Raw genomic sequence first — 24,381 nt, 5'->3', positions numbered from 1 at the left:
ATCACGGGAACATGTCCGGTTTACCAATATGGGCCGCAAGCAGTACATGATAATTCTGCTTACAGCATGTATTGGCACAGGCAAGTTCTGACTGATCGCCATACTGCACATAATAAACCTGACGTACTGTTAGCTGACAAGATGGGTCGCTCCGCGTATATGATTGATGTTGCTATCTCCCATAATAGCAACATTGAACGGAAATACCTGGAGCAGAAGGTGAACTATGAACCATTGGCTCGGGAAATCAAAGAAATTTGGCGTCTCGTGCGGGTGGTTGTAGTTCCCATAATATTGTCAGCTACAGGTATTGTACCTAAATCCCTCACGGCTTCCCTTGATGTCATGGGACTTTCGCACAGCATCAAACGATGCAGAAGTACACCATTCTGCATACGTGCTCGATGTTCCGGGGAGTACTCGACGGATTCTCCCATTGTACTACCACCGGCCACCACCACCAGCGCCCCTTTAGTTTTTAAGTAGGTAGAATTGTCCGAGCCTAAATGCTTGGCACTTAATGCTAGTATTAGGTAAAATCCTGGATCTGCCGAGATTGTGATAACTCGGAAATTTTATGTTAGTCTTGGCCGACTTAGGTCAAAAAAATTTTACAAGGCGGATTTCTGTTCGTTATATTTCATACACATGACGTGTTTTTGAATTAATAAAAGGGAGCAAATATCCCCTTGTAACCACTTCGGTCACGCTGCTCCCAGGGCAGAGGTGAGGCAGCGTCTGATGAGTTGCCTCTGCCAGGGACGAAACCACAAGTCTTATACATATATCTCCATAGTTCGCTAAAGCTCCGGTACCGCTGCAAATCTTGAGAAGTGCAGCATGGTGTCCGCTGTGACAAATCTATAATTACCCTACTCAGGGAGGCAGAAAATACCTCAAATAATAATGATTTCATTACTATGCACTGCATCATGACAGAAATTGCAAGTGGTCGCACAACTTTCGATAATTTGGTCCAGGAAGTTAACGAACGCGCACTCTTTTACGATGATTAGAAACTCAAGGGATAGAGGGAATATCACGCCACGCTTTTCAACGGTATAATATCTGGTGAAGTTCTACCTCTTGAGAATTAAAAATATAATTAATCACCATACCACGCGGATACGCACTACTGCTCCGAACAAAAGAGTTGGACCCTTCCGGTACAAAAGGGTTCATGTACATCGCTGAAAAAACGTGCTCAAAGATGTAATTGACCCAATGTTTAAGGTCGCAGGTGAAATGGCTGCAGTGAAATACTGTAGTTTATTACCGGAAGCTACCTGTTACTTCATTCTCGTGATAAATTAGGCATTACGGATTTTTATGTACGACAATAATATACAGCTTTCGGCTCAAATGATTAGTTGGCTAGCCGACAACCATGTAAACATCCTTCAAGGGACTGTACAAAGTCAGGGGATTTGAATCCCATCGAACATCTCTGGGAAATGGTTGGCGAAAAAATTACGGAACATAATTCATAAAAATAACTGTCCTATACACCGCGAATGATTAAGAGTGGCTGAGACTTCCGATGGATCTGACTTTCTGTCTGGTTGACTCCATTCTTGCAGTTGTTATTGCAAAACAAAATGCTGTAAAATATTGAATTTTTAGTTCGCATATTTGTTAATTTTTTTTCCATTTTTGTTAAAGTTTTTGGTACAAAATTCAAATTTTGAACGAGTGAGTACACCAAAAATATTTGTGAAAACGGCAAGAATGAAAGTGGTTACTTTAAGATAACTTTTTTAAAAACTGAAACTACACATCTTATTCTATAATACAAAATCATATAACAAACATATAAGATTACAAGATATTCATTCTTGGACGAAAAGCGTTTTTTTTTCGGGACTGCATATGAGAAATTAATTTAATATACGTTCTTCCATTCGTTCATAGCTACAAATTCAAAATATTCCTTCAAGTATTTCGAAATTCCCAGTTATAAAGTTATGGACAAAATTCTTCGTACACTCATTATTTTCAAATCTTTAAGGTCATCATCATCATCATCAACGGCGCAACAACCGATATCCGGTTTAGGCCTGCCTTAATAAGGAACTCCAAACATCCCGGTTTTGCGCCGAGGTTCACCAATTCGATATCCCTAAAAGTTGTCTGGCCTCCTGGCCTACGCCATCGCTCCATCTTAGGCAGGGTCTGCCTCGTCTTCTTTTTCTACCATAGATATTGCCCTTATAGACTTTCCGGATGGGATCATCCTCATCCATACGGATTAAGTGACCCGCCCACCGTAACCTATTGAGCCGGATTTTATCCACAACCGGACGGTCATGGTATCGCTCATAGATTTCGCCATTGTGTAGGCTACGGAATCGTCCATCCTCATGTAGAGGGCCAAAAATTCTTCGGAGGATTCTTCTCTCGAACGCGGCCAAGAGTTCGCAATTTTTCTTGCTAAGAACCCAAGTTTCTGAGGAGTACATGAGGACTGGCAAGATCATAGTCTTGTACAGTAAGAGCTTTGACCCTATGGTGAGACGTTTCGAGCGGAACAGTTTTTGTAAGCTGAAATAGACTCTGTTGGCTGACAACAACCGTACGTGGAATTCATCATCGTAGCTGTTATCAGTTGTGATTTTCGACCCTAGATAAGAGAAATTGTCAACGGTCTCAAAGTTGTATTCTCCTATCCTTATTCTTCCTGTTTGACCAGTGCAGTTTGATGTTGTTGGTTGGTTGGTTTTATTATTATTTTGTCTTGCCTTCATTAATGTGCAGCCCAAGATCTCGCGCCGATTGCCGCCTGCTCGATCTGGATGAAGGCAGTTTATACGTCTCGGGTGGTTCTTCCCATGATGTCGATATCGTCAGCATAGTCCAGTAGTTGGGTGGACTTAAAGAGGATCGTACCTCTTGCATTTACATCAGCATCACGGATCATTTTCTCGAGGGCCAGGTTAAAGAGGACGCATGATAGGACATCCCCTTGTCGTAGACCGTTGTTGATGTCGAATGGTCATGAGAGTGATCCTGCTGCTTTTATCTGGCCTCGCACATTGGTCAGGGTCAGCCTAGTCAGTCTTATAAGTTTCGTCGGGATACCGAATTCTCTCATGACCGTGTACAGTTTTACCCTGGCTATGCTATCATAGGCGGCTTTAAAGTCGATGAATAGATGGTGCAACTGTTGTCCATATTCCAACAGTTTTTCCATCGCTTGCCGCAGAGAGAAAATCTGATCTGTTGCTGATTTGCCTGGAGTGAAGCCTCTTTGGTATGGGCAAATGATGTTCTGGGCGTATGGGGGTATCCGGCCTAGCAAGATAGTGGAGAATATCTTATAGATGGTACTCAGCAACGTGATACCTCTATAATTGCTGTACTGTGTGATATCTCCCTTTTTATGTATGAGACAGGTAATGCCTCGTTGCCAATCGTGAGGCATTGATTCGCTGTCCCATACTTTGAGCACAAATTGATGAACCACGTTTCGCCCTGGGACCTATACTACCCTTTGACCACCATATTTAAGATACATATTAATAATGTGAACCAGAAAATTCAAGTTCATTTACATTTGAAATCCGCCTTTATTAAGGAAGTATAAAAGCGAACTCATTTTTTGGCTATATTGACTCGAAAATTCAAAAATATTTCACTGAGGACGAAAGTGTTCTTACATTAGTAGTATACTCAAGAATAGTATAAATGTATTGAAAAAACATTGAACATTAATGACTGCGTGTAACTGCTTCGGCATCCACAGAACTAGATTTTTAGTTTCTTTCACAAAATTTCGGCCTATTATTCATACAAAACATCTTTTAGAGATTCATTCCGACTCACTTTTCGTTTTGCAATTTTATGCTTCAAAAGCACTAGCAATGACCAATTGGAATAAGGTCAGGCGATGCATAACATAGTAACCAGCCCTTCACAATGCGTGCATTATGACACGGATTATTGTGTTTTGGAGAATCCAGTGATCTGCAGCACCAAATCTCTCCATACACAGATGTACATTTCGTTCTAACAGGCTCTTATCTTGATGTCAATTCATTATATCTTCAATAAAAGCAAAATGAAAATCCCACAAGTTGCTATAGCCACCCAAAAAGGAAAATGACCTCGATAATGCTTTACAGTTGGAAAAAGATTTTACTTGATTATCATTTCCAAAGAAATTGGCTTTGATTTCATTCGTGAATAACACATTTTTCCAAAACTTTTCATCTTTTAGATGAAACACCTTCTAACATCTGCGCAAAGTCTATACTGAGTATCGCTTATCTTTTCACTAGTAAGTGATTTGGTGCGAGGCATTCTACTATTATAACCACCAGAATGGATAACTCTATGGACGGTTTTTGTATAAACAGATTTATCCGAAGTTTTTGCTACGTATTGTTACTGCTTAGTGCGATTTTAGTTCTTTACTCGAAATGATTTTACATTCTTCGCTTATGTTAGGTTGGTGAATGCGATAAATCAATTAAACCACCAATTTCACGGGGAGTCTCCCTATCCCTATTTTATATGGTTGATAAATGAAATCTTTAACTTCCATATTTTTTTACGAGCACTCATTTTCAAAGTTTTCAGCACAAAATTTCACAGACGACTAGATATATCCTGTTAGTAATCAGTAAACACTGACAAGATAATAGTATTTCAGCAAAAATCCTGGTTTTCCCACTAAATAAGACGCTAAGTAATACAAATTAAGTAGTGTGCGAACAATTTTGTCCATAACAAAATATTGTTATTTTCATTCTTTTTTCCTTGTGGACAGATATTGAGTTGTGTTATATATTTTATTAATAAAACACAAACACATTAAAACGTTTGGATTACTACCAGAAATTTACAACTCTTCTGAAGAAAATGTGAGGTATGAACACTTTTGTCCTTAACTATACATATACATATTGAAGACATATTACGCTCATCTAAACTAACGAATGTCACTCGCACTGGAACATACATTCATCAGAAAACCTAAACAAGCGGGAAATTCGAAAACTAGATGCTTTAGGTGTGAACGAAAATATTCCTTTATATTATATCCCAACACCAAAATTTAGAGGGTGTTCCAAAACTAAAGGAAGGGTTTCTGACTGCAAGATTCCGGTCCATATTAAGGAACATTGCAATTGTATAGTTATATGCACAAACGGAGACTTTCGATATAGTGGAAGAGGACGCTTTCTACGAGCAACCTACACGTAGCTCAGGAGAGTTCCAGACATTGGGTGATCTGGATGCCTAGGTGGACTCACCACACCCTGCTTGGGCATGTTATGGGGAAACAACGGTCTTGGTGATCGTAACGATATTGGTGGGAGGCTTGTAAATGTCTACATCTTCCACTGTCTCGTCATTGGTGGCATATTGTCCCAGCACTAAGCCTGCTATAAGGTCAGTTGAGTTTAAAGTACCTGACAATGAACGAGTAACTATTTTGCGATCCACAGTAGAGAGGTACCATATGATGGTCGCTTACGTTCGCTTGCGAGAATATCGATGAGCATTGGACCGTCGTCGACCACGGCCCGCAGTGGCGTCATAATTTTTTTCTGACTGCGGAATCATGGAAGCGGATAGACGAATGGGAGGGGTTGAAAACTCCGTTGACCGCTGCAAGAGATGGCGGGTGTGACGCGCCCGAACTCCGATTCCGAGCGAAATCGCGAGAAGTCCAGCGTAGTGTGCGCCCTGACAAGAAAAATATGCTAATGCGTTTGTCAGGGAAACGGAAGATGTCGCAAAACGAAGTGTATACTGCATCACGAAAGAGCTTGCATGTGCCTGTACAAATGCATTCAAGATTAAAAAGACTAAGCCTTTTTAAGGTTTTGTGTAAACACAAAACCTTATTAAAATCGGTGTACCGTCTGTCTGTCTGTCTGTCTGTCTGTCTATCTGTCCGTCTGTCTGTCTGTCTGTCTGTCTGTCCATCACACGCATTTTTCTCGGAAACGGTTACAGCGATTGACACCAAATTTGGTAGAAAGGTGGGAACTGTGAACGCTCACGCATACAGTGAGTTACATCCTCTTACATCGAATTTAAGGGGGGGTCCCCATACATGAAAAAGGGGGGTGTAATTTTTTTTTTCATCAAATATAGTCATGTGGGGTATCAAATTAAAGGTCCCGGTTAGTACTTTTCGAAAACGGGCTTAGTTTTGACATTTGTTGGAAAGGTGGGGAGTGCGGGGGGTTTAAAGTGACCATTCCTTTACGGGGGCCATTCTCAGAAACTACCCAACCGAAAAATCTGAAAAAAATCAAGAGGCTGCCACTATATGGTGCCTGGGCTCCGAAATACCTTTCACACTGATATCTGCACAAATAAAGTTAATAATAGTATATTACTATAATTTTTAGTAATTCGCTGCAAAACCCCCCTTAAGTTCATGCTAGGACGCGGAAATTTCGCAACAATATAGGGTGTAACATAGAGCATGACGTTACCAAGTTTGGTGGAAATCGCACTATTGCTGACCAAGTTATAATACGTCAAAGTTGTCGCTTCTTTGCAAATTCAAGGCTATAAATGTCAATATCATCCGAAAGTGGATATTCTCACATAATATTGTATATGCATATATTACGTGCTACGTACTAAGAAATGCACAAAACCTTTCGTAACTGAAGCGTCCAGCTTCCGGTTTCCCGACTTGTTATTATTTTGTAGGTGCAGTATATACTGAGTTATGGTTCATCAAACTACACTAGTAATGGTTAAAACAGAAGTGAATAATTTTAACGTCAACAATGCAAAACTAGTAACTTTTTAGTGGAAATTGAACAAAGCTTTTTTGAAGTGCTTGAGAAGACCTTTGAAATTAGGTACGATAAAAATCAGTGGGATAAATGAAACGGAGCTATGATCAAAATAATGTAATTACCTAAATTTTTAAAATAAAAATCGATAAAACCAAAGTTGGCTTTTTTTGTTTAAATAGAAAATAAGCCGAATTTTCTAATTTACTGTACTTAATTCCTCGCAATAAAATTTTAAAAATTTTGAGGATTAAAAGTACGTAGTTTCGAAAAAAAGTATAGTTTACCTGAAAAAAAATTTTCTTTCAAAAAACAATAACAACAAAAGAAAACAAGTCGGGAAAACGGAAGCTGGACGCTTCAGGTACGAAAGGTTTTGTGTATTTCTTAGTTCGTAGCACGTAATATATCTATATATTATGTGAGAGTATCCACTTTCGGGTGATATTGACATTCATAGTCTTCAATTTTCAAAGAAGCAACTAATTTGAGGAATTATAACTTTGTTAGTAATAGTGCGATTTCCACCAAACTTGGTAGGATCATGCTCTATATTATAGCCTATATCCCTGCAAAATTTCATGGTAGTAGGATGAACTTAAAGGGGGTTCCTAACCAATTACAAAAAATTGTAGTAATATACTATTATTAACTTTATTTAAACAGATATCTGCATAGAAGGTATTTCGGAGCCCAGGCACCATATAGTGGCAGCCTCCTAATTTTTTTCAGATTTTTCGGTTTGGTAGTTTCTGAGAATGGCCCCCTTAAAGAAGTGATCACTTTCAACCCCCCGCGCTCCCCACTCTTCCAACGAATGTCAAAACTAAGATCGGCTTTGAAAAGTCCTAATCGAGACCTTTAATTTGATACCCCACATGACTATATTTAATGAAAAAAAATTGTACACCCCCCTTTTGCATGTATGGGGCCCCCCCTTAAATTCGACGTAAAAGGATGTAACACACAGTTCCCACCTTTCTGCCAAATTTGGTACCAATCGCTACAACCGTCTCCGAGAAAAATGCGTGTGACGGACAGACAGACAGACAGACAGACAGGAAACCGATTTTAATAAGGTTTTGTGTTTACACAAAACACCCAATTGTGTAAACACAAAACCTTATTAAAATCGGTTTACCGTCTGTCTGTCCGTCACACGCATTTTTCTCGGAGACGGTTATAGCGATTGACACCAAATTTGGTAGAAAGGTGGGAACTGTGAACGCTCACACATACAGGGAGTTACATCCTTTTACGTTGAATTTAAGGGGGGGTCCCCATACATGCAAAAGGGGGGTGTAAAATTTTTTTTCATAAAATATAGTCATGTGGGGTCTCAAATTAAAGGTCTCGATTAGTACTTTTCGAAGCCGGTCTTACTTTTGACATTTCTTGGAAACATGGGGAGTTCGGGGGGTTGAAAGTGATTATTTCTTTAAGGGGGCCATTTTCAGAAACTACTAAACCGAAAAATCTGAAAAAAATCAGGGGGCTGCCACTATATGGTGCTTTGGCTCCGAAATACCTTTCATACCGATATCTGTTCAAAGAAAGTTAATAATAGCATATTACTATAATTTTTTGTAATTGGCTGGAGACCCCCCTTAAATTCATCCTAGCGGCACGAAATTCTGCAGTGATATAGGCTATAATGTAATATATTACGTGCTACGTACTAAGAAATACACAAAACCTTTCGTACCTGAAGCGTCCAGCTTCCGGTTTCCCGACTTGTTTTTTGTTTGTTTTAAAATAAAATTGTGTCACCTTTTTCCAAGACTACTCACTCTCAATCCACCATACTTTCAGAACTTATTGCGATAGTTTAAATACAGTAGATTTTGAAGGGATTCGGCTTACTTTCAATTTATATGAGGAAACCAGGTTTCGTTTTTATTAAGGTTTTGTGTAAACACAAAACCTTATTAAAATCGGTTTCCTGTCTGTCTGTCTGTCTGTCTGTCCGTCACACGCATTTTTCTCGGAGACGGTTGTAGCGATTGGTACCAAATTTGGCAGAAAGGTGGGAACTGTGTGTTACATCCTTTTACGTCGAATTGAAGGGAGGGGTCCCCATACATGCAAAAGGGGGGTGTACATTTTTTTTCATCAAATATAGTCATGTCGGGTATCAAATTAAAGGCCTCAGTTATTACTTTTCGATGCCGATGTTACTTTTGACATTTGTTGAGAAGGTGGGGAGTGCGAGGACTTGAAAGTGAGCATTTTTTTAACGAACCCATTCTCAGAAACTACTAAACCGAAAAATCTGAAAAAAATCAGGGGGCTGCCACTATATGGTGCCTAGGCTCCGAAATACCCTCCATACCGATACCTGTTCAAATAAAGTTAATAATAGTACTATAATTTTTAGTAATTGGCAGGAAAACCCCCCTTAAGTTCACCCTAGAATCACAAAATGCAGCAATATAGGCTATCGTATAGGGCATAATCCTGCCAAATTTAGTAAAAATCGCACTATTACTGACATAGTTATACTAGGTCAAAACTGTCGCTTTTCTGCAAATTCAAGACTGTGAATGTCAATATCACTTGAAAGTGAATATTTTCACATAATATATGCATATATTACATGCTACATACTATTGGGACAAATGCACACACAAATCTCTTTATAAAAGAAATACACAAAACCTTTCATACCTGAAGCGTCTAGCTTCCGGTTTCCCGACTTGATTTTTATATCAAAAATTCAGGTCGGGTCCAGGACTTCTCGAGACGCTTGCATTCTTCTACTGTTCTGCGCCACGTGCTCCTGGGATGACCCAGTGGACGGTCATTTTGGGATTGTTGGTTTCACTTTATGACACAGCCAGCAATGGAATTGTCATCCCTCCTTAATGCGTGGCCTATCCATTGCCACTTCCACTACCTGATCAGATCGTCTATGTGAAACTGGCCTGTGCGCCTACGAACTACTTCGTTAGAAATAGTATCATGCCAGCATACCCAGAGGATACCTCCTGTTCGCAAATGCTTGGAGCTTTTGAGTAACAATGGTGGTAACCTGTACTACCTTTTCGTGTAAAGTCACACAAAAACAAAATTAGCACAGAGCAGTTTCAATTTTATCTTGGTGTTGAGATTTCGAGATTTTAGAGAGGGCGGGGAAAGCGGATCTAGCGCTGTTCGTACTTCGAACTAGATCAAGCACGGTTTCGCGTTTTCTAGATACACACATTGATCAATGCCTCAATTTATAGATGCAGATAGAAAGATTGTGATATCTGGTCAGACTGAGAAACCTGACTTTATTGTCCGATTCTACTTGCCTCCACCTCCAAATTCAAAGCCATTTGGACAAGGTTTATGGTCCGTGAACAGAAAAAACAGACATCATCAGCTCAATGAGAAGAAGTAATATTGGTGACGAAATACAATACAAGCCTGACCGACTTCCTCTGAGATTTCACCTCGGTGCAGTACGTGATATTTTGTCTCATTATAAATCGCTTTGATAATAGCTATTAGCTTCTCCGGAATGCCCATCCTGCGTAGAGCACTCCAGATATACTATCTATTCATGCCTTCACGAAATCAATGAAGAGCAGGTGAAATGAAAATCTAACCTCCGCGTATTGATGTAGTCAATGCAGGACGATCCAGAACGGAAACGCGTTCCACGACTATTTTAGCTATTATCTTTGTTACGATAAGGACCATGCAAATACCCTTCTAATTGTTGCAATCAATCTGGATCTTAGGCACTTCCGCCCTCTGCAAAAAATCTCGAATTCCGGTATTTCCATGCGAGTGGCATTAACAGATCTGCAGAAAATGGAGGACCAGAGATGAATAGTCCAGCGAGGAAACTGTCAACCCCGGCGGCGGAACAGTCCGTACCCCCATGTTACGATCAGTAGCTATTCTTCTTCTTTTTCTTCAGCTTTTGTCCCGTTCACAAGTGGGGCCGGCTCCTCGTGATCGGTTTCGTCATTTGGCTCTATCGAATGCTTGATCTGGGAACAATCTCGAGGCCGAGGTCGTTTATCGTTGACTTCGATGTTCAGACCAATCTTGGCAAGTGAATTATCATTAGTGCGAGAAGTGGCGAACGCAACACCCAAGCGACCTTAGATAGTGATCCCTTTCGAGCCGATGGCAGTGACTCTCTTGTTGCGCACATCCAGATAAATCTATTGCTGATCGCAAACTGGTCAATCTAATTGCTCATACGATGCGGATCAATTGAAACCGAGTAGTTGCTCCGCTTAACTATTAATGTGATTTTATTTTGGATGAACTATTGTTTCATATCATTTAAACTGGTTTTCCATTTCGGAATATTGGCGATCTCCAGGGGTTCTTTCAAAGATTTGTTGGGTTGAAACAATACAACTTTTATTTTATTTGCCAGTAGCACGACGCTACTCACTTTCAATGCATTCTAAAAATTTATTATCACTTGATAACAGTTCATATTGATAACTGGAATAATTTCTGCTTAATTACTTCAAAAGCAGTTTATTTTGAGATTTCAATCTCCATTTTGAAGCAGGTCTCACCCTATTTGGAAATAAACTTATTAGGAATAACGTAAAGTTCATCTTTTTTACAAACTTACAGTGTCATGCTTGATTTTTGCACTGACGACAATGTTACCCCTGGCCACTCCCATCATGTGTTTGTATTTGCTTATATCAGCTTTAGTATTCTCGTTAGCGCATATTTTCCCCTGCAAGTTAGATGTGAACGATGCAAATAAGAACTATGTACATATCTCCTTCTGCCATTCTTTTACCTCGGCAACGGGACAGTGATCAGGGATTGCAAATACTTTCATCAAATTCTTGGCTTCACTGGATACTTCATGAGCAGCTTCGCAGAGATCAACCGTGCCTTCCTTGATAGTGATCCCATCTTTCTCCAAGCTATAAGTTGCCTGAAATAGATTGTCATCAAAATCCTCGGATACAAAAAAGGAATGAGTCTACTTACTTTAGCTGTAGAAAAACCTTTTGTGGAAATGCAACCGCTTGGAATGATCTCACATTTCTTGGAAAGCTTTACTGAAAATCCATCGTCCACTTTGACGACATTATCGGGGTTGCAAGATTCTAATTTTTTTATTTTTGCTTTGTATCCATTCTGAAATAGGACAGAAAAGGTTTCAATAGGGTTCGTTTTCCCTTTATCTTAAAAAGTAACAAAAAACCTAAAAAAGACAAAATAACTATTTCACAAAACAATTTTTTTCTGTATATTTCGTTGGCATTTGCACTTAATATTTTAGTGCATCGAAAATGATTTCATTTCCAGTTTAGTAAATTTCGCAAAGTCTTACATTTTCTGCGAGAAAATTTTCTTAGCTCTTGAGAAAATTTAGCTCTTTTAGAGTAGATTTTATAAGATTTATAAGATCTAAAGTCCTTTGCGTATATTCTTTTGTTTTCTATGTACCTATGTATATCCTCGTTTTATTTCTATTTTATATTTTTTATTTCTAATGATGTTCGAGTGCAGTCGACCGAAATAAAAATCTGGTGGCAATTCTTCATCAATTAGGTGGCTATATGAACAGATCTGAATCCTGTAACGCCATCTGGTAAGCTACGGGGGTTGGAAAGTTATCACTTATATGACGGGGCTATCCTCAAAAATCATCCAACCTGAAAAATCTGGGCTCCAAATAAATAAGGATACTTGGAGCCTAGATTTTTGCTCAAATGGAATTAATAATAATATATTATTTTATTTAATTTAGTGGAAACGCCCCTTAAGTTCATCCTACAATCATAAAGGATAAGTGATATAGGCGTGTGTCCGGATAGCTGAGTGGTTAGAGCACAAGGCTGTCGTACAGAAGGTTGCAGTCCAAATCTCACTGGTGGCAGTGGGATTTGTATCGTGATTTGATGTCGGATACCAGTCGACTCAGCAGTGAATGAGTATCTGAGTCAAATCAGGGTAATAATCTCGGGCGAAAGCAATGCTGGCCACATTGCCTCCTACAATGTATTGTAGTGTATCGTTACGGTCTTGAATGAAATGCTCTAACACTCTTCAAGACCCTGATCCAATCTATCCGAAATTTTGGATGTCATGATCACACTAAATACATAAACATTACGAGCTAGGTGGTGGGGAAATGTTCACTCCAGCTCCCGGTTTCTCGACTTAATCAGATACTAAACTTTGCTATTGAATATAAAAAATTGCATCAGTTGTAGCGCAGGGCAGTGTTCTAGTGATGAAGCCAAAATCCACAAACGCCACTGATGATACTATTATCCGACAACGTTGCAAAAAGTTATTGACCACATTATACAGAGAATTGGTCAAGGCGTGGTTTATCAAACTGAATGAAGCCAAACTGACCATGAGGAACAGTCAATTCAACAATAAAGCCAAACATGGTGCTAAATTTGCTGGATTTTTGTAGCTGACACCTAAATAAAACAAGTCAGAATACCGGAAGCTGGCGATTCGGGTATAAAGGTTTTGTGTTCATCTTATATGAGACTTTCTACGCATATTTTTCCATTCGTATATGGCTAAAACCCCAAAATATTCCTTCATATTTTTTTTCAAAGTGCACGTACGTAAGTACATATTATACATGTAGATATTATGCTCATGCCGCTTTTTGAGGGTCATATTTTTAACCCTCACTCCCCTACATTACACCTAAGATCAAATATGGGACCAGTTTCGAAGGGTACTAATTGAGCCCTTTCATTTGATACCCCACATTCTGTGAAAAAAATTTGCACCTTCCATTCACATGTATGGGGAGCCACAAAACTTTAAAATGATTTAAACTCCAACACTCGGGAAGCTTTCATTGTTGATCTAGGGTGCCAATCGCTGGCAGAATGAAACTTCCGCAAAGGAAGAAGCAGAAATTTACTACTTTCAAACCGAAATTTTGATGTCAATTTACTGTCACACTATTCATTGTTCCGCCAGTAAGGGCATACCAAGGCCACGATACGGTAATAAAATAATGCCGCCTCTATACATATAGCATTATGCCTGTTCGTGCAGCCAGAAATGAGATGGTCCAACGTCTTTAATGCCGAACAACACATTCTGTACTCTTCCGTTATGAGCACTTTATAAATTCGGGTGGCGACCACGCCGTCCTGAATGGCACATATAAATCCCTCGGTCTCAGCAAAGAGTTCCCTAGCACAGAGCCATTTGTTCGACAAATACAAATCGACAAATAGTTCTCAAAGACAATTCATGTGTTTACCGGCATTGCTTTCGACTTCCATTCATCGATCCGCTCTTGGTCCAACTTCACTCCACTTAGAGGATTGAAAGATCGATCCTTCAAATTAAGTGGATGCGCGCAGCGAGTCGATGTGGTGGTGACGTTGTGGGGCCACGTCAACCACGCCCCTTCCAGTAGAGTTTGGATGATGAATTCGGAATTTGGACATAGTAGTGCGTACCTTCGGCTGCATGTTTTCCAGATCGGTTTTCTTCCACGGCAATATTCCGAATGCATAAGCCAGTGAAGGGATAGCGAATATGTTGCGTACGCTAATCTGATTCTTCCCCGAGATATGAAATTTCAGTACCAGCTTTACACGTCACAGGAATTCGGACAGCAGAGCATTTTTCAGATCACCAACTCGGGCATGGGTTGCTTGCAGAATTCCTAGGTATTTGTGGAAACCTGTCTCGATCATAGCTCGGATGTGGAGGTCCCCAATTATAGAACTGGCCCGGCCCCTCGGAAAAATGACGACCATATTCCAGGCGGAGATATATGCCATTTCATTGGCAGCAGGAGAATGTCTGCGACAAAAATGGAGGGGTCGCACCATTCGGATCTGTTCCGACAGTCGGGCGGCATTATCAGCACTAAATGGCAACAATATATTAAGCCAGTTGGTGTGGAGTTGTCATCAGGTGCTGCTGGAACTTGGCCGACTGAACGAAACATTCCTGACGTGGGTGCCGGGGCACTCTAACATCGCCGGTAATGAGGGGGCTGATAGACTGGCTCGCCGAGGGTCTGGATCCACAATGGTGGGGCCAGAACCAGCTCTTGGAATCCGACCATCTACTGTCAAGTCTATTCTGAAGGGTGAAATTGCAAGGATTCACGCAGCCGAGTGGAGAAATTTGGACTCTTGCCGGCAAGCGAAAATCCTTGTGAAGGAGCCTAGGGCCACTAGAGCGGCATTTTTGTTGTCCCTTAAGAAGTGGGACATGAAAACCCTAGTAGGGCTAGGGACACTGCCCCTTAAACTACCATATGGAAAAGATTGGGGTAGTGGTTTCGGCTGTGTGCAGCCAATGTGAGGAGGAGGAGGAGACAGCCCTGCACTTTTTATGCAGCTGCCCGGCATCCTCAGATCTCAGACGAAGACACCTTGGCAAGGTTTTCTTCAATGAAGAATCTGCACACTCTCTGCCTCTTGAGAATGTTCTCAGATTCGCTAAAGCCTGCAAACACCGTAGACGGGAAGTCATTGAATAGGCAACTTACGGGGATAGTACAATGGGCCTAATAATGGCCCGAGTGCTCGGAGCTGCGGCTCCCCCCAGTTAACTAAACTAAACTAACCCCAATGCTATGTCCGGCATGTGGCTCGTGATGACCTTTGCGGATAGCTTGAATTTGATATTTGTCTAATCCAAACTCCATCCGAATATCACGGCTGAACATATCAACTATTCGCAACAGACACTAAGATGATCGTCAGTACCAGCATGCAACTTGATGTCATCTAAGTACATGAAGTGTGTCAGTTCGCACTTAACACGTAGGCCATATTTAATTGCAAAACTATGCTCTCTGGCATCGTTTAGTAGCCATGCACGGGTGTTCAGTGCCATGCAAAATTAAAGGGGACTCAACGAATCCCCTTAGAAGATGCCTCTTCGTATATGGATAGGCTCTGAACTATTGGCACCCTCAAATGAACGCACTGATAAGGTGGTGTGCCACCCTGCCATGACTGTTGCCAAAAACTGTATTAGTTTGGGATCAATGCAATACAGACGTAGGACATCGATTAGCTATGCATGCGGGATGTTATGAAAAGGATTGGCATATTCGATATAGCAAATAAAAACGTTTCTGTGGCCTCTAGTTTCTTATCGTACAACTACCGAGTCGATAATGAGTTGCTCTTTGCAGCAGTCCTTCTGTTCCTCGGACAGAATGTTGTTGGTCTCGAGATGCGTATTGACCCTTCCACTAATAATGGACGTTATGGAATGTAGAGGGTTGGTAAGCAAGTAATCGGTCTTGTGTCTGCCATAAGGAAGATAATCCCCGCAGTGAGGAAGGATGGAAATTCCTCCGGCCCGCTCATGATCTCATTTATCCTGTGTACTAGCCGACCAAGTATACTGGTGAATTTTGGATCCAGAAGTTCTGCACCCAATCCAGACCTGGGCCCCTGCTGTTCTTCGAGCTGTTTATGGTTCGTCGAACCTCCTCTTCGATAACATGCTCAAAATTCATGCCAGGCGCAGTGGCATAGCGGTTGCCTTCGGCGGTGATCCACTCTGCATGCTGGGCGGATAACCCTCAAAGTCCACCCCAATATTATTTCCCTTCCATTATCAAAAATTGTACTGTCTCGACGCTCTTTTGGGATCCATTGAGTGATCTGAAAAAGCTCCGCTCTATTATTATTGACTAATAGAAAACTCAAATTGATGCACTGAGAGAGTAGTTCTTCTAAGAAATGGGGTTCATGGGTTGTTTGTTGTTAGCTGTGAATATAGTGAATATTAGTCGCGGACCATGTGTGTACGCTTATTTGAGGTGGGAAAAAGGCATAGCCTCTGAGCACTTAGACCGAAGTGGTCCATTGTACTCGACTTCCCTCCTACCGAAATGAAGCAATGTAATTCATAATTCCAACCTTTCTACCAAATTTCGTTTCAGTAGGATGGATAGTATAAAAAGACCCAATTGAGCTAGTGCAGTGGCTATTGGAATGAAATGTTTTTCTACACATGCCCTATAATGAAAAGCCACTGCGCAAGATATGCTGCGGCTGGAGTTTCGGCGTTAAGTAGGCTAATGGCAAACATTGGGGGTCCTACGTCTAGTAGGCGACGTCTCCTGATGAGTTCAACGCAGTCTGTCCTGCTCTACGGTGCAGAGGTATGGCCTGGCGCTCTTAACAAGGAGGTATATCGTAAACGCGTACCGCACTGTCTCTGAACCGGCCATGATGGTGATCGCGGGAGTGATCCCCGTTGCCCTTCTTGCCAAGGAGCGTCTGGCCATATACAAGCGCAAGGGAGATGAGCCAAGGGAGGTGGTTGCTCGCGAAGAACGGCAACACACTCTAGACGAGTGGCAGCTCTCGTAACAAAATGAAACTAGAGGCAGGTGGACTGTGCCGCTCATCAGCAACTTAGGTGCGTGGGTGAATCGGAAGCATGGTGAGAATGACTGTTTCCTTACCCAATCTTTAAGTGGGCATGGAAGTTTTCAGTCTTACCTGCACAAGATTGGAAAGGCGCGTTCTCCGGACTGTGCCGCTCATCGGCAACTTAGGTGCGTGGGTGAATCGGATGCATGGTGAGACTGACTGTTTCCTTACCCAATCTTTAAGTGGGCATGGAAGTTTTCAGTCTTACCTGCACAAGATTGGAAAGGCGCGTTCTCCGGATTGTGTGTTTTGCAAGGGAGTTGTGGACGACGCCAACCACACTTTTTTTTCTTGTGGAAGGTGGGATGGGGTTCGTCAGCAGCTCTATTTAAACACAGGGGATCTCTCTCCAGACAATATTGTCGAAGAGATGCTCCCGTTGGTAAAATGAATTCCCTGATTTGAAGGCTCCGCAAGGCGGGGGAGTTCTGGTACTAGCCCCAAATAAAAAACGGTTCCAGGCTAGCTCTCTGACGATGGGGAGGTGTTTAGTTGGTAGTCCGACGACGTACCGAATCGGGAGTCCAACACTGTGTGCGTAAATGCATTCACCTACCCTACCCCCAAAAAAAAACAAAAAAACTGCGATATATATAAAATGGGTGTTTATAGTTTAAATTGGACATTTCACTGTTTTGTCCAAGTGGAGTCCCGGAGGACCCAGAGCAAGTATTCTTCCACTATACTCTAGGCAACAATAATGCACTGATGACAAGAGGTTGAATTTTGCCGGGTTTTATATGAATCAGAATCGTGGTAAGGTGTGTTTCCTACTTCAGTTACTCATCATTGTGGATGAGAACACTTTCGCTAATGTCATTCATAGGACGAAAGGGTTGCGTTCACTTGCATGCTCTATCGGTATATGATAGGGGAATCGTTTCTATTTGAGGCTGAGAGGCAACTTCTGCTTCCCTCAAGAACACAATGACGCAATTTCTTTTCTCATGGCGTACACTCAGCAGCGCGGTAATCAGGCAGGTGTTGTAAAATCCTTTTGAAAAGTGGTCGACATCCGCACCATTGATAGATGCACTTTCGATGGCGTCTCAGTGCTCATCAATATTCCCAGGTGAGGTTCAGAGTTTGTGTGCCAGTGAATGTGTCACACTTTGAGAAAGGGCAATAACTCCATTGTGGGTTAACATATGTCACTCAATGAAATCTGCTATCCGAGAATGGACGACGAGTAGGTCGATCTAGTACTATGTGAAGGAAGAGTGCAAACTACCCGGTAAATCGAGTAAATGGCAGCAATGGCTCATGGGTGTGGTTGAAACGTTATAAGTCACATGCGGGTTTATGGCAGTGCAGTCAGTGCACGTGCGCTAGATTTTAGCTGGTATTAAAAGTTGTTCTGTACTCGACACAAGTGAGGTTATTGCTCGTATCCAAATAGGGCGCCTTAAGAGTGAATTAATTACTATAAAACCTTGGGGACGAATCGATACGTGGAGGAGAGGTCTGAATCATCATCATCATCAACGGCGCAACAACCGGTATCCGGTCTAGGCCTGCCTTAATAAGGAACTCCAGACATCCCGGTTTTGCGCCGAGGTCCACCAATTCGATATCCCTAAAAGCTGTCTGGCGTCCTGGCCCACGCCATCGCTCCATCTTAGGCAGGGTCTGCCTCGTCTTCTTTTCCTACCATAGATATTGCCCTTATAGACTTTCCGGGTGGGATCATCTTCATCCATACGGATTAAGTGACCCGCCCACCGTAACCTATTGAGCCGGATTTTATCCACAACCGGACTGTCATGGTATCGCTCATAGATTTCGTCATTGTGTAGGCTACGGAATCGTCCATCCTCATGTAGGGGGCCAAAAATTCTTCGGAGGATTCTTCTCTCGAACGCGGCCAAGAGTTCGCAATTTTTCTTGCTAAGAACCCAAGTTTCCGAGGAATACATGAGGACTGGCAAGATCATAGTCTTGTACAGTAAGAGCTTTGACCCTATGGTGAGACGTTTCGAGCGGAACAGTCTTTGTAAGCTGAAGTAGGCTCTGTTGGCTGACAACAACCGTGCGCGGATTTCATCATCGTAGTTGTTATCGGTTGTAATTTTCGACCCTAGATAGGAGAAATTGTCAACGGTCTCAAAGTTGTATTCCCCTATCCTTATTCTTGTTCGTGTTTGTGTTTGACCAGTGCGGTTTGATGTTGTTGGTTGATTCGTCTTCGGTGCTGACGTTGCCACCATGTATTTTGTCTTGCCTTCATTGATGTGCAGCCCAAGATCTCGCGCCGCCTGCTCGATCTGGATGAAGGCAGTTTGAACGTCTCGGGTGGTTCTTCCCATGATGTCGATATCGTCAGCATAGGCCAGTAGTTGGGTGGACTTGAAGAGGATCGTACCTCTTGCATTCACCTCAGCATCACGGATCACCTTCTCGAGGGCCAGGTTAAAGAGGACGCATGATAGCGCATCCCCTTGTCGTAGACCGTTGTTGATGTCGAATGGTCTTGAGAGTGATCCTGCTGCTTTTATCTGGCCTCGCACATTGGTCAGGGTCAGCCTAGTCAGTCTTATTAATTTCATCGGGATACCGAATTCCCTCATGGCCGTGTACAGTTTTACCCTGGCTATGCTATCATAGGCGGCTTTAAAGTCGATGAACAGATGGTGCAACTGTTGTCCATATTCCAACAGTTTTTCCATCGCTTGCCGCAGAGAGAAAATCTGATCTGTTGCTGATTTGCCTGGAGTGAAGCCTCTTTGGTATGGGCAAATGATGTTCTGGGCGTATGGGGCTATCCGGCCTAGCAAGATAGTGGAGAATATCTTATAGATGGTACTCAGCAACGTGATACCTCTATAATTGCTGCACTGTGTGATATCTCCCTTTTTATGTATGAGACAGATTATGCCTCGCTGCCAATCGTCAGGCATTGATTCGCTGTCCCATACCTTGAGCCCAAGTTGATGAACCACTTGGTGTAACTGGTCGCCTCCATATTTAACCAATTCGGCTGTAATTCCATCGGCTCCTGGCGACTTATGATTTTTTAGCCGATGAATTGCACGGACTGTTTCTCCTAAACTTGGTGGTGGTAGTATTTGTCCGTCGTCTTCAGTTGGCGGGACCTCCAACTCGCCGATGTTGTGGTTGTTCAGTAGCTCATCAAAGTACTCTACCCATCGCTCTAATATGCCCATTCTGTCGGAAATCAGATTTCCCTCTTTGTCTCGGCAGGATGAGCATCGAGGTCTATAAGGCTCCATCCTGCTGCCTTGTTGGTAAAACTTCCGCGCCTGGTGCGGTTGCTCCCTGTACTTTTCTAGTTCACAGACTTGTTGGTTCTCCCAGGCTTCCTTTTTCCGTCTGTGAAGTCGCTTCTCCGCTCGACGGAGTTCGTGATAAGTCTCTGCGCGTGCCCGCGTCCTTTGAGAATGCAACATTACTCGGTATGCGGCATTCTTCCGTTCCGTTGCTAGCTTACATTCATCGTCAAACCAGCCGTTCCGACTCCTTTTGCGGCTGGGGCCAAGTATATTTGTGGCCGTATCCATGATAACGTTCTTCAGGTGGTTGGGAAGATCATTAGTTGATGCTTCATCTCCAGGTCCTCTATTGACTGCGGTTATTGCGGCATCCATTTCCCTCTTATAGGTGTCGCGGAGGGTTGTGTTGTGGATGGCTTCAGTGTTCACTCTCACCTGATTGTCAGAGGGGATTCTAGGTGGTATTGTTATTCGAGCTCGGAGCACCATGCCAACGAGATAGTGATCCGAGTCTATATTGGCCCCCCTATATGTTCTGACATTCATCAAGGCTGAGAGGTGGCGGCGTTCGATCAACACGTGGTCAATTTGGTTGAAAGTTGTCCCGTCTGGAGAGGCCCACGTATGTTTGTGGACCGCTTTCCGCGCAAACCAGGTACTTCCAACAACCATTTCGTGTGACCCTGATAATTGAATAGTCCGCAATCCGTTATCATTTGTTTTTTCGTGTAAGCTATGGGAGCCAACGTATCGCCTGAATACGGGCTCCTTCCCTACTTGGCTGTTAAAATCCCCAAGTATGATTTTGATATCATATCTGGGACAGGCTTCGAGGGTTCTTTCTACTGCCTCGTAGAAGGTATCCTTCTCCGACTCTGCAGTCTCCTCTGTAGGGGCGTGAACGTTTATGAGGCTTATATTTCTAAACTTGCCTCGCAAGCGCAGAGTGCATAGCCGTTCGCTTATACTTTCAAAGCCGATAACAGCAGGTTTCATTTTTTGGCTGACTAAGAAACCTACTCCGAGCACATGGTTTACTGGATGGCCGCTATAATATATGGTGTAGTGGCTCTTCTCCAGGAAACCGGTCCCTGTCCATCGCATCTCTTGCAACGCAGTTACATCAGCCCTATATTGGGACAGGGTATCGGCTAGCTGCTTATCAGCTTCATCTCTGTACAGGGAGCGCACGTTCCATGAGAAAATGCGCAAATCGTTGTTCCTTTGTCGTTGCCGGGTCCGTCGTTTTAATATCCGTCCTATCCGAGGCTCCTATTGTGGCTTCGTAACGGTTGTTTTCCGTGTAGGGTTGTCAGCCCTACCCAACCCCCAACCTGGAGGACCAGTTGGTACAATTTGTCCCGTTTTTAGGCGCGGGAGACTCGCCTTCATCCTTCTCCGTCTGCAGCTTTTCGTCAAGAAAGAGCTCCCAGCGGTCACCACGTGGAGGTGGAGATAGGGTTTGGTAGTAGAGCTGTTGGTGTTGGTTCAGCAGGCATTTCCCAGGTTTTATGCTCCATCGTGGGTACCAATCCACGTTTCGCCCCGGGACCTATACTACCCTTTGACCAGGTTTGAATGATCGTTAAAAACGGGTGTGACTGAAATATCCTCAGCCCATACTCTCGTAAAGCATGCCACACGTTTTACATAAATAAGAACGATTATTATCACTAATTTTGAAAAGATGCAATTAGAAATGTTAATGATAGATTGGAACTCCTTTATTATTGATAGTTGAGATCTCATCTGGTCTTTGGTTCCCAGCCAACCTAAATACTCATATAATATAATTAAAGTACTCGTAGATTTGTGTGCTCCTTCATCAGCATCCTTATGGCCTTGAGGCAAAGGAAATGCAGAATAATTAAAGAGGAATTTAACAAGTAGAGAGAGTGTTGAGTTGAGCGTTGAAGAATTTCGAGAATACCCAAGAATATGAAGTGTGACATGAAAAGTGAGAGACCACGTATCTCTGCTCAGGATATACCAGAATAAAGAATTGAACTATTACCTCCACTTTGAATCGTTTACTTCAAACACTTGAAATGAAAACTGATGTATTTAACTGTGGTCGAACCCTTTATGGGAGTCGTAAAAAAGGTTCCATTTATTTTTTTTTTTTAGTGAAAAATCATAATGTCCGTGGTAGTCACTTTTTTCTAGTTTTGAGCTGACTTGCTCAGGTTGAATAGTGTAATCCGTGTTTGATAGAAAAAAAGGAATACTCACGCAGGCCAAAGTTGAATCGACAAGAAGGGCGAAGATCGCTGCAATCAGGACGTTGAAGTACATGTTTTCTTTCCTAGAAAATTACTGAATCGGAGAAAATACTCGAAATCGCACTTATTCCTTGCACTAACTGGTCGAACTGGCAGAGTATTGAGCAGGTTTCGTGGTTTATATGGAACTCGTGAAAATTGTGCATGTGCTTGGGAAATTTATGATCCATTAAGCATTACGCAAAAATGAGACCGATATCTGGGGATCATCGGTGATCTTCCGGTCGAATACAACAATTAGTGTAAACAGATCGTTCTGATAGTTCCGGGAAATTGCTCGCGTATCGTGATTAGCAAAACTATAGATGTTTTTTTATATGAATTGATGGGTAGCAGAAAATTACCGCTAAATGCTGCTGATGTACACTTAGTGCGACAAATTGGTGGAAAAATTTGTTTTTTGAAGGCTTCCAATGAGTAATTAATCCAAAGGAATCCAAAGGTAGGGAAGATACAGGTACGATTGCATATCGATGGAATTGTGAGTATTGATCGAGAATTTGCTAATATAGTATGTATGCGTGTTTCCTTAAAGAATATAAAGGAATCCTGAGTTGGTCAGACTGTTATGAAATGCAGCCTTAACAGGAAGCTACTATAGTTGGAATGGTTTAAAAGCAGCTAGTTCTAAGAAACAAAATAGTGGCGAAAGCCCCTTAAATTCATCCTAGGAGACACGTACCAAAGTTCATGGAAATCTGCCGATTAACGCCAAAGTTGTGACAGTTCAAACTTAGCAATTTCGCGCGAACTTACTTCTTCAAAAGCCATGCAAATAAGATGCTGACGTCATAATTAACGAGAATAATTCACATGCGCATGAAATATTGAAGTCACATATATGAAGAATTTACTTCTCCACAGACCTTTTTAAGGTTTTGTGTAAAACACTTATGGGAAATTTAAGTCTCGAAAGATGTTCCATTCTCATATCTGCACAAATAAACTTGCTAATAGAATATTACCAACTTTTAGCAATTGACTGAAAAACCCCCCTTAAGTTCATTCTAGGAGTACTAAATTTTTCACCGGCATAGAAGACAATATTGAGCATACGCATGCCAGTGAAAATTTAACTATTAGTATCAAAGTTATAACAGGTCAAACTTATCAATTTTGTGCGAATTTACCGCATCCTAAGCCATACAAATAAGACGCTGACGTCATAATTAACGAGAATAATTGACATTCCAGTGAAATATTTAAATTCCATTCATGAAGAATCTAGATATCCCCAGCCCTTTTTAAGGTTTTGTGTGAAACAAAACCTTATTAAAATCGATTCGATGTCTGGCTGTCCGTCTGTCTGTCTGTCGGTCTGTCTGTCTGTCTGTCACAGCCGATTTATTCGGAAACGGCTGGACCGATCGTCACGAAAATTGGTAAGAGTATGTGATCTGCCGTTCCCTTTACATGCAGCAACTGACGCCATTTTCTGTTAAGTTTAAGGGAGGGCTCCCCATACATGCGAAAGGAGGGTGCAAAATTTTTTTTCACAGAATGTAGCCACGTGAGGTATCAAATGAAAGGTTTCAATTAGTACTTTTCGAAACTGGTTCAATATTTGATATTGGGTGAAACATAGGGGAGTGAGGGCTCAAAATATGACCACCAAAAAGTGTAACAGGTCTCGTTCTCAGAACCTATCCAACCGAAAAATCTGAAAAAAATCGCAGTAGTGCATCTCTACTAAATCTAGGCCTCAAAATATATCCAGTTCCGATAT

At 42.0% G+C, this 24,381-nt stretch overlaps 1 protein-coding gene across 1 annotated transcript; it reads right to left on the bottom strand.

Moving 5' to 3' along the window:
- Positions 1-11,107: 11,107 nt before the first annotated feature.
- Positions 11,108-22,761, bottom strand: LOC119661586. Its single transcript, XM_038070988.1, has 5 exons — positions 22,606-22,761; positions 11,727-11,876; positions 11,530-11,670; positions 11,353-11,463; positions 11,108-11,294 (listed from the first exon to the last, which is right to left on the bottom strand). The coding sequence occupies exons 1-5, from the start codon at positions 22,666-22,668 to the stop codon at positions 11,253-11,255; spliced, it is 507 nt and encodes a 168-aa protein (XP_037926916.1). The 5' UTR covers positions 22,669-22,761; the 3' UTR covers positions 11,108-11,252.
- Between the last annotated feature and the right edge of the window lie 1,620 nt (positions 22,762-24,381).

Source organism: Hermetia illucens, chromosome 1 (genome assembly GCF_905115235.1).
Source record: "Hermetia illucens chromosome 1, iHerIll2.2.curated.20191125, whole genome shotgun sequence".
Taxonomy (NCBI): Eukaryota; Metazoa; Arthropoda; class Insecta; order Diptera; family Stratiomyidae; genus Hermetia; species Hermetia illucens.
The sequence above is the reverse complement of the archived record's forward strand: the minus strand, read 5'-3'. Positions and strand labels throughout refer to the sequence as shown.

Coding starts and splice junctions, on each gene's coding strand:
- LOC119661586 (XM_038070988.1), bottom strand. CDS start 22,668: ATGTACTTCAACGTCCTGATTGCAGCGATCTTCGCCCTTCTTGTCGAT. Junction 11,671..11,726: donor AAGGTTTTTCTACAGCTAAA/GTAAGTAGACTC, acceptor AATCTATTTCAG/GCAACTTATAGCTTGGAGAA. Junction 11,295..11,352: donor CAAAAATCAAGCATGACACT/GTAAGTTTGTAA, acceptor ATTTCCAAATAG/GGTGAGACCTGCTTCAAAAT.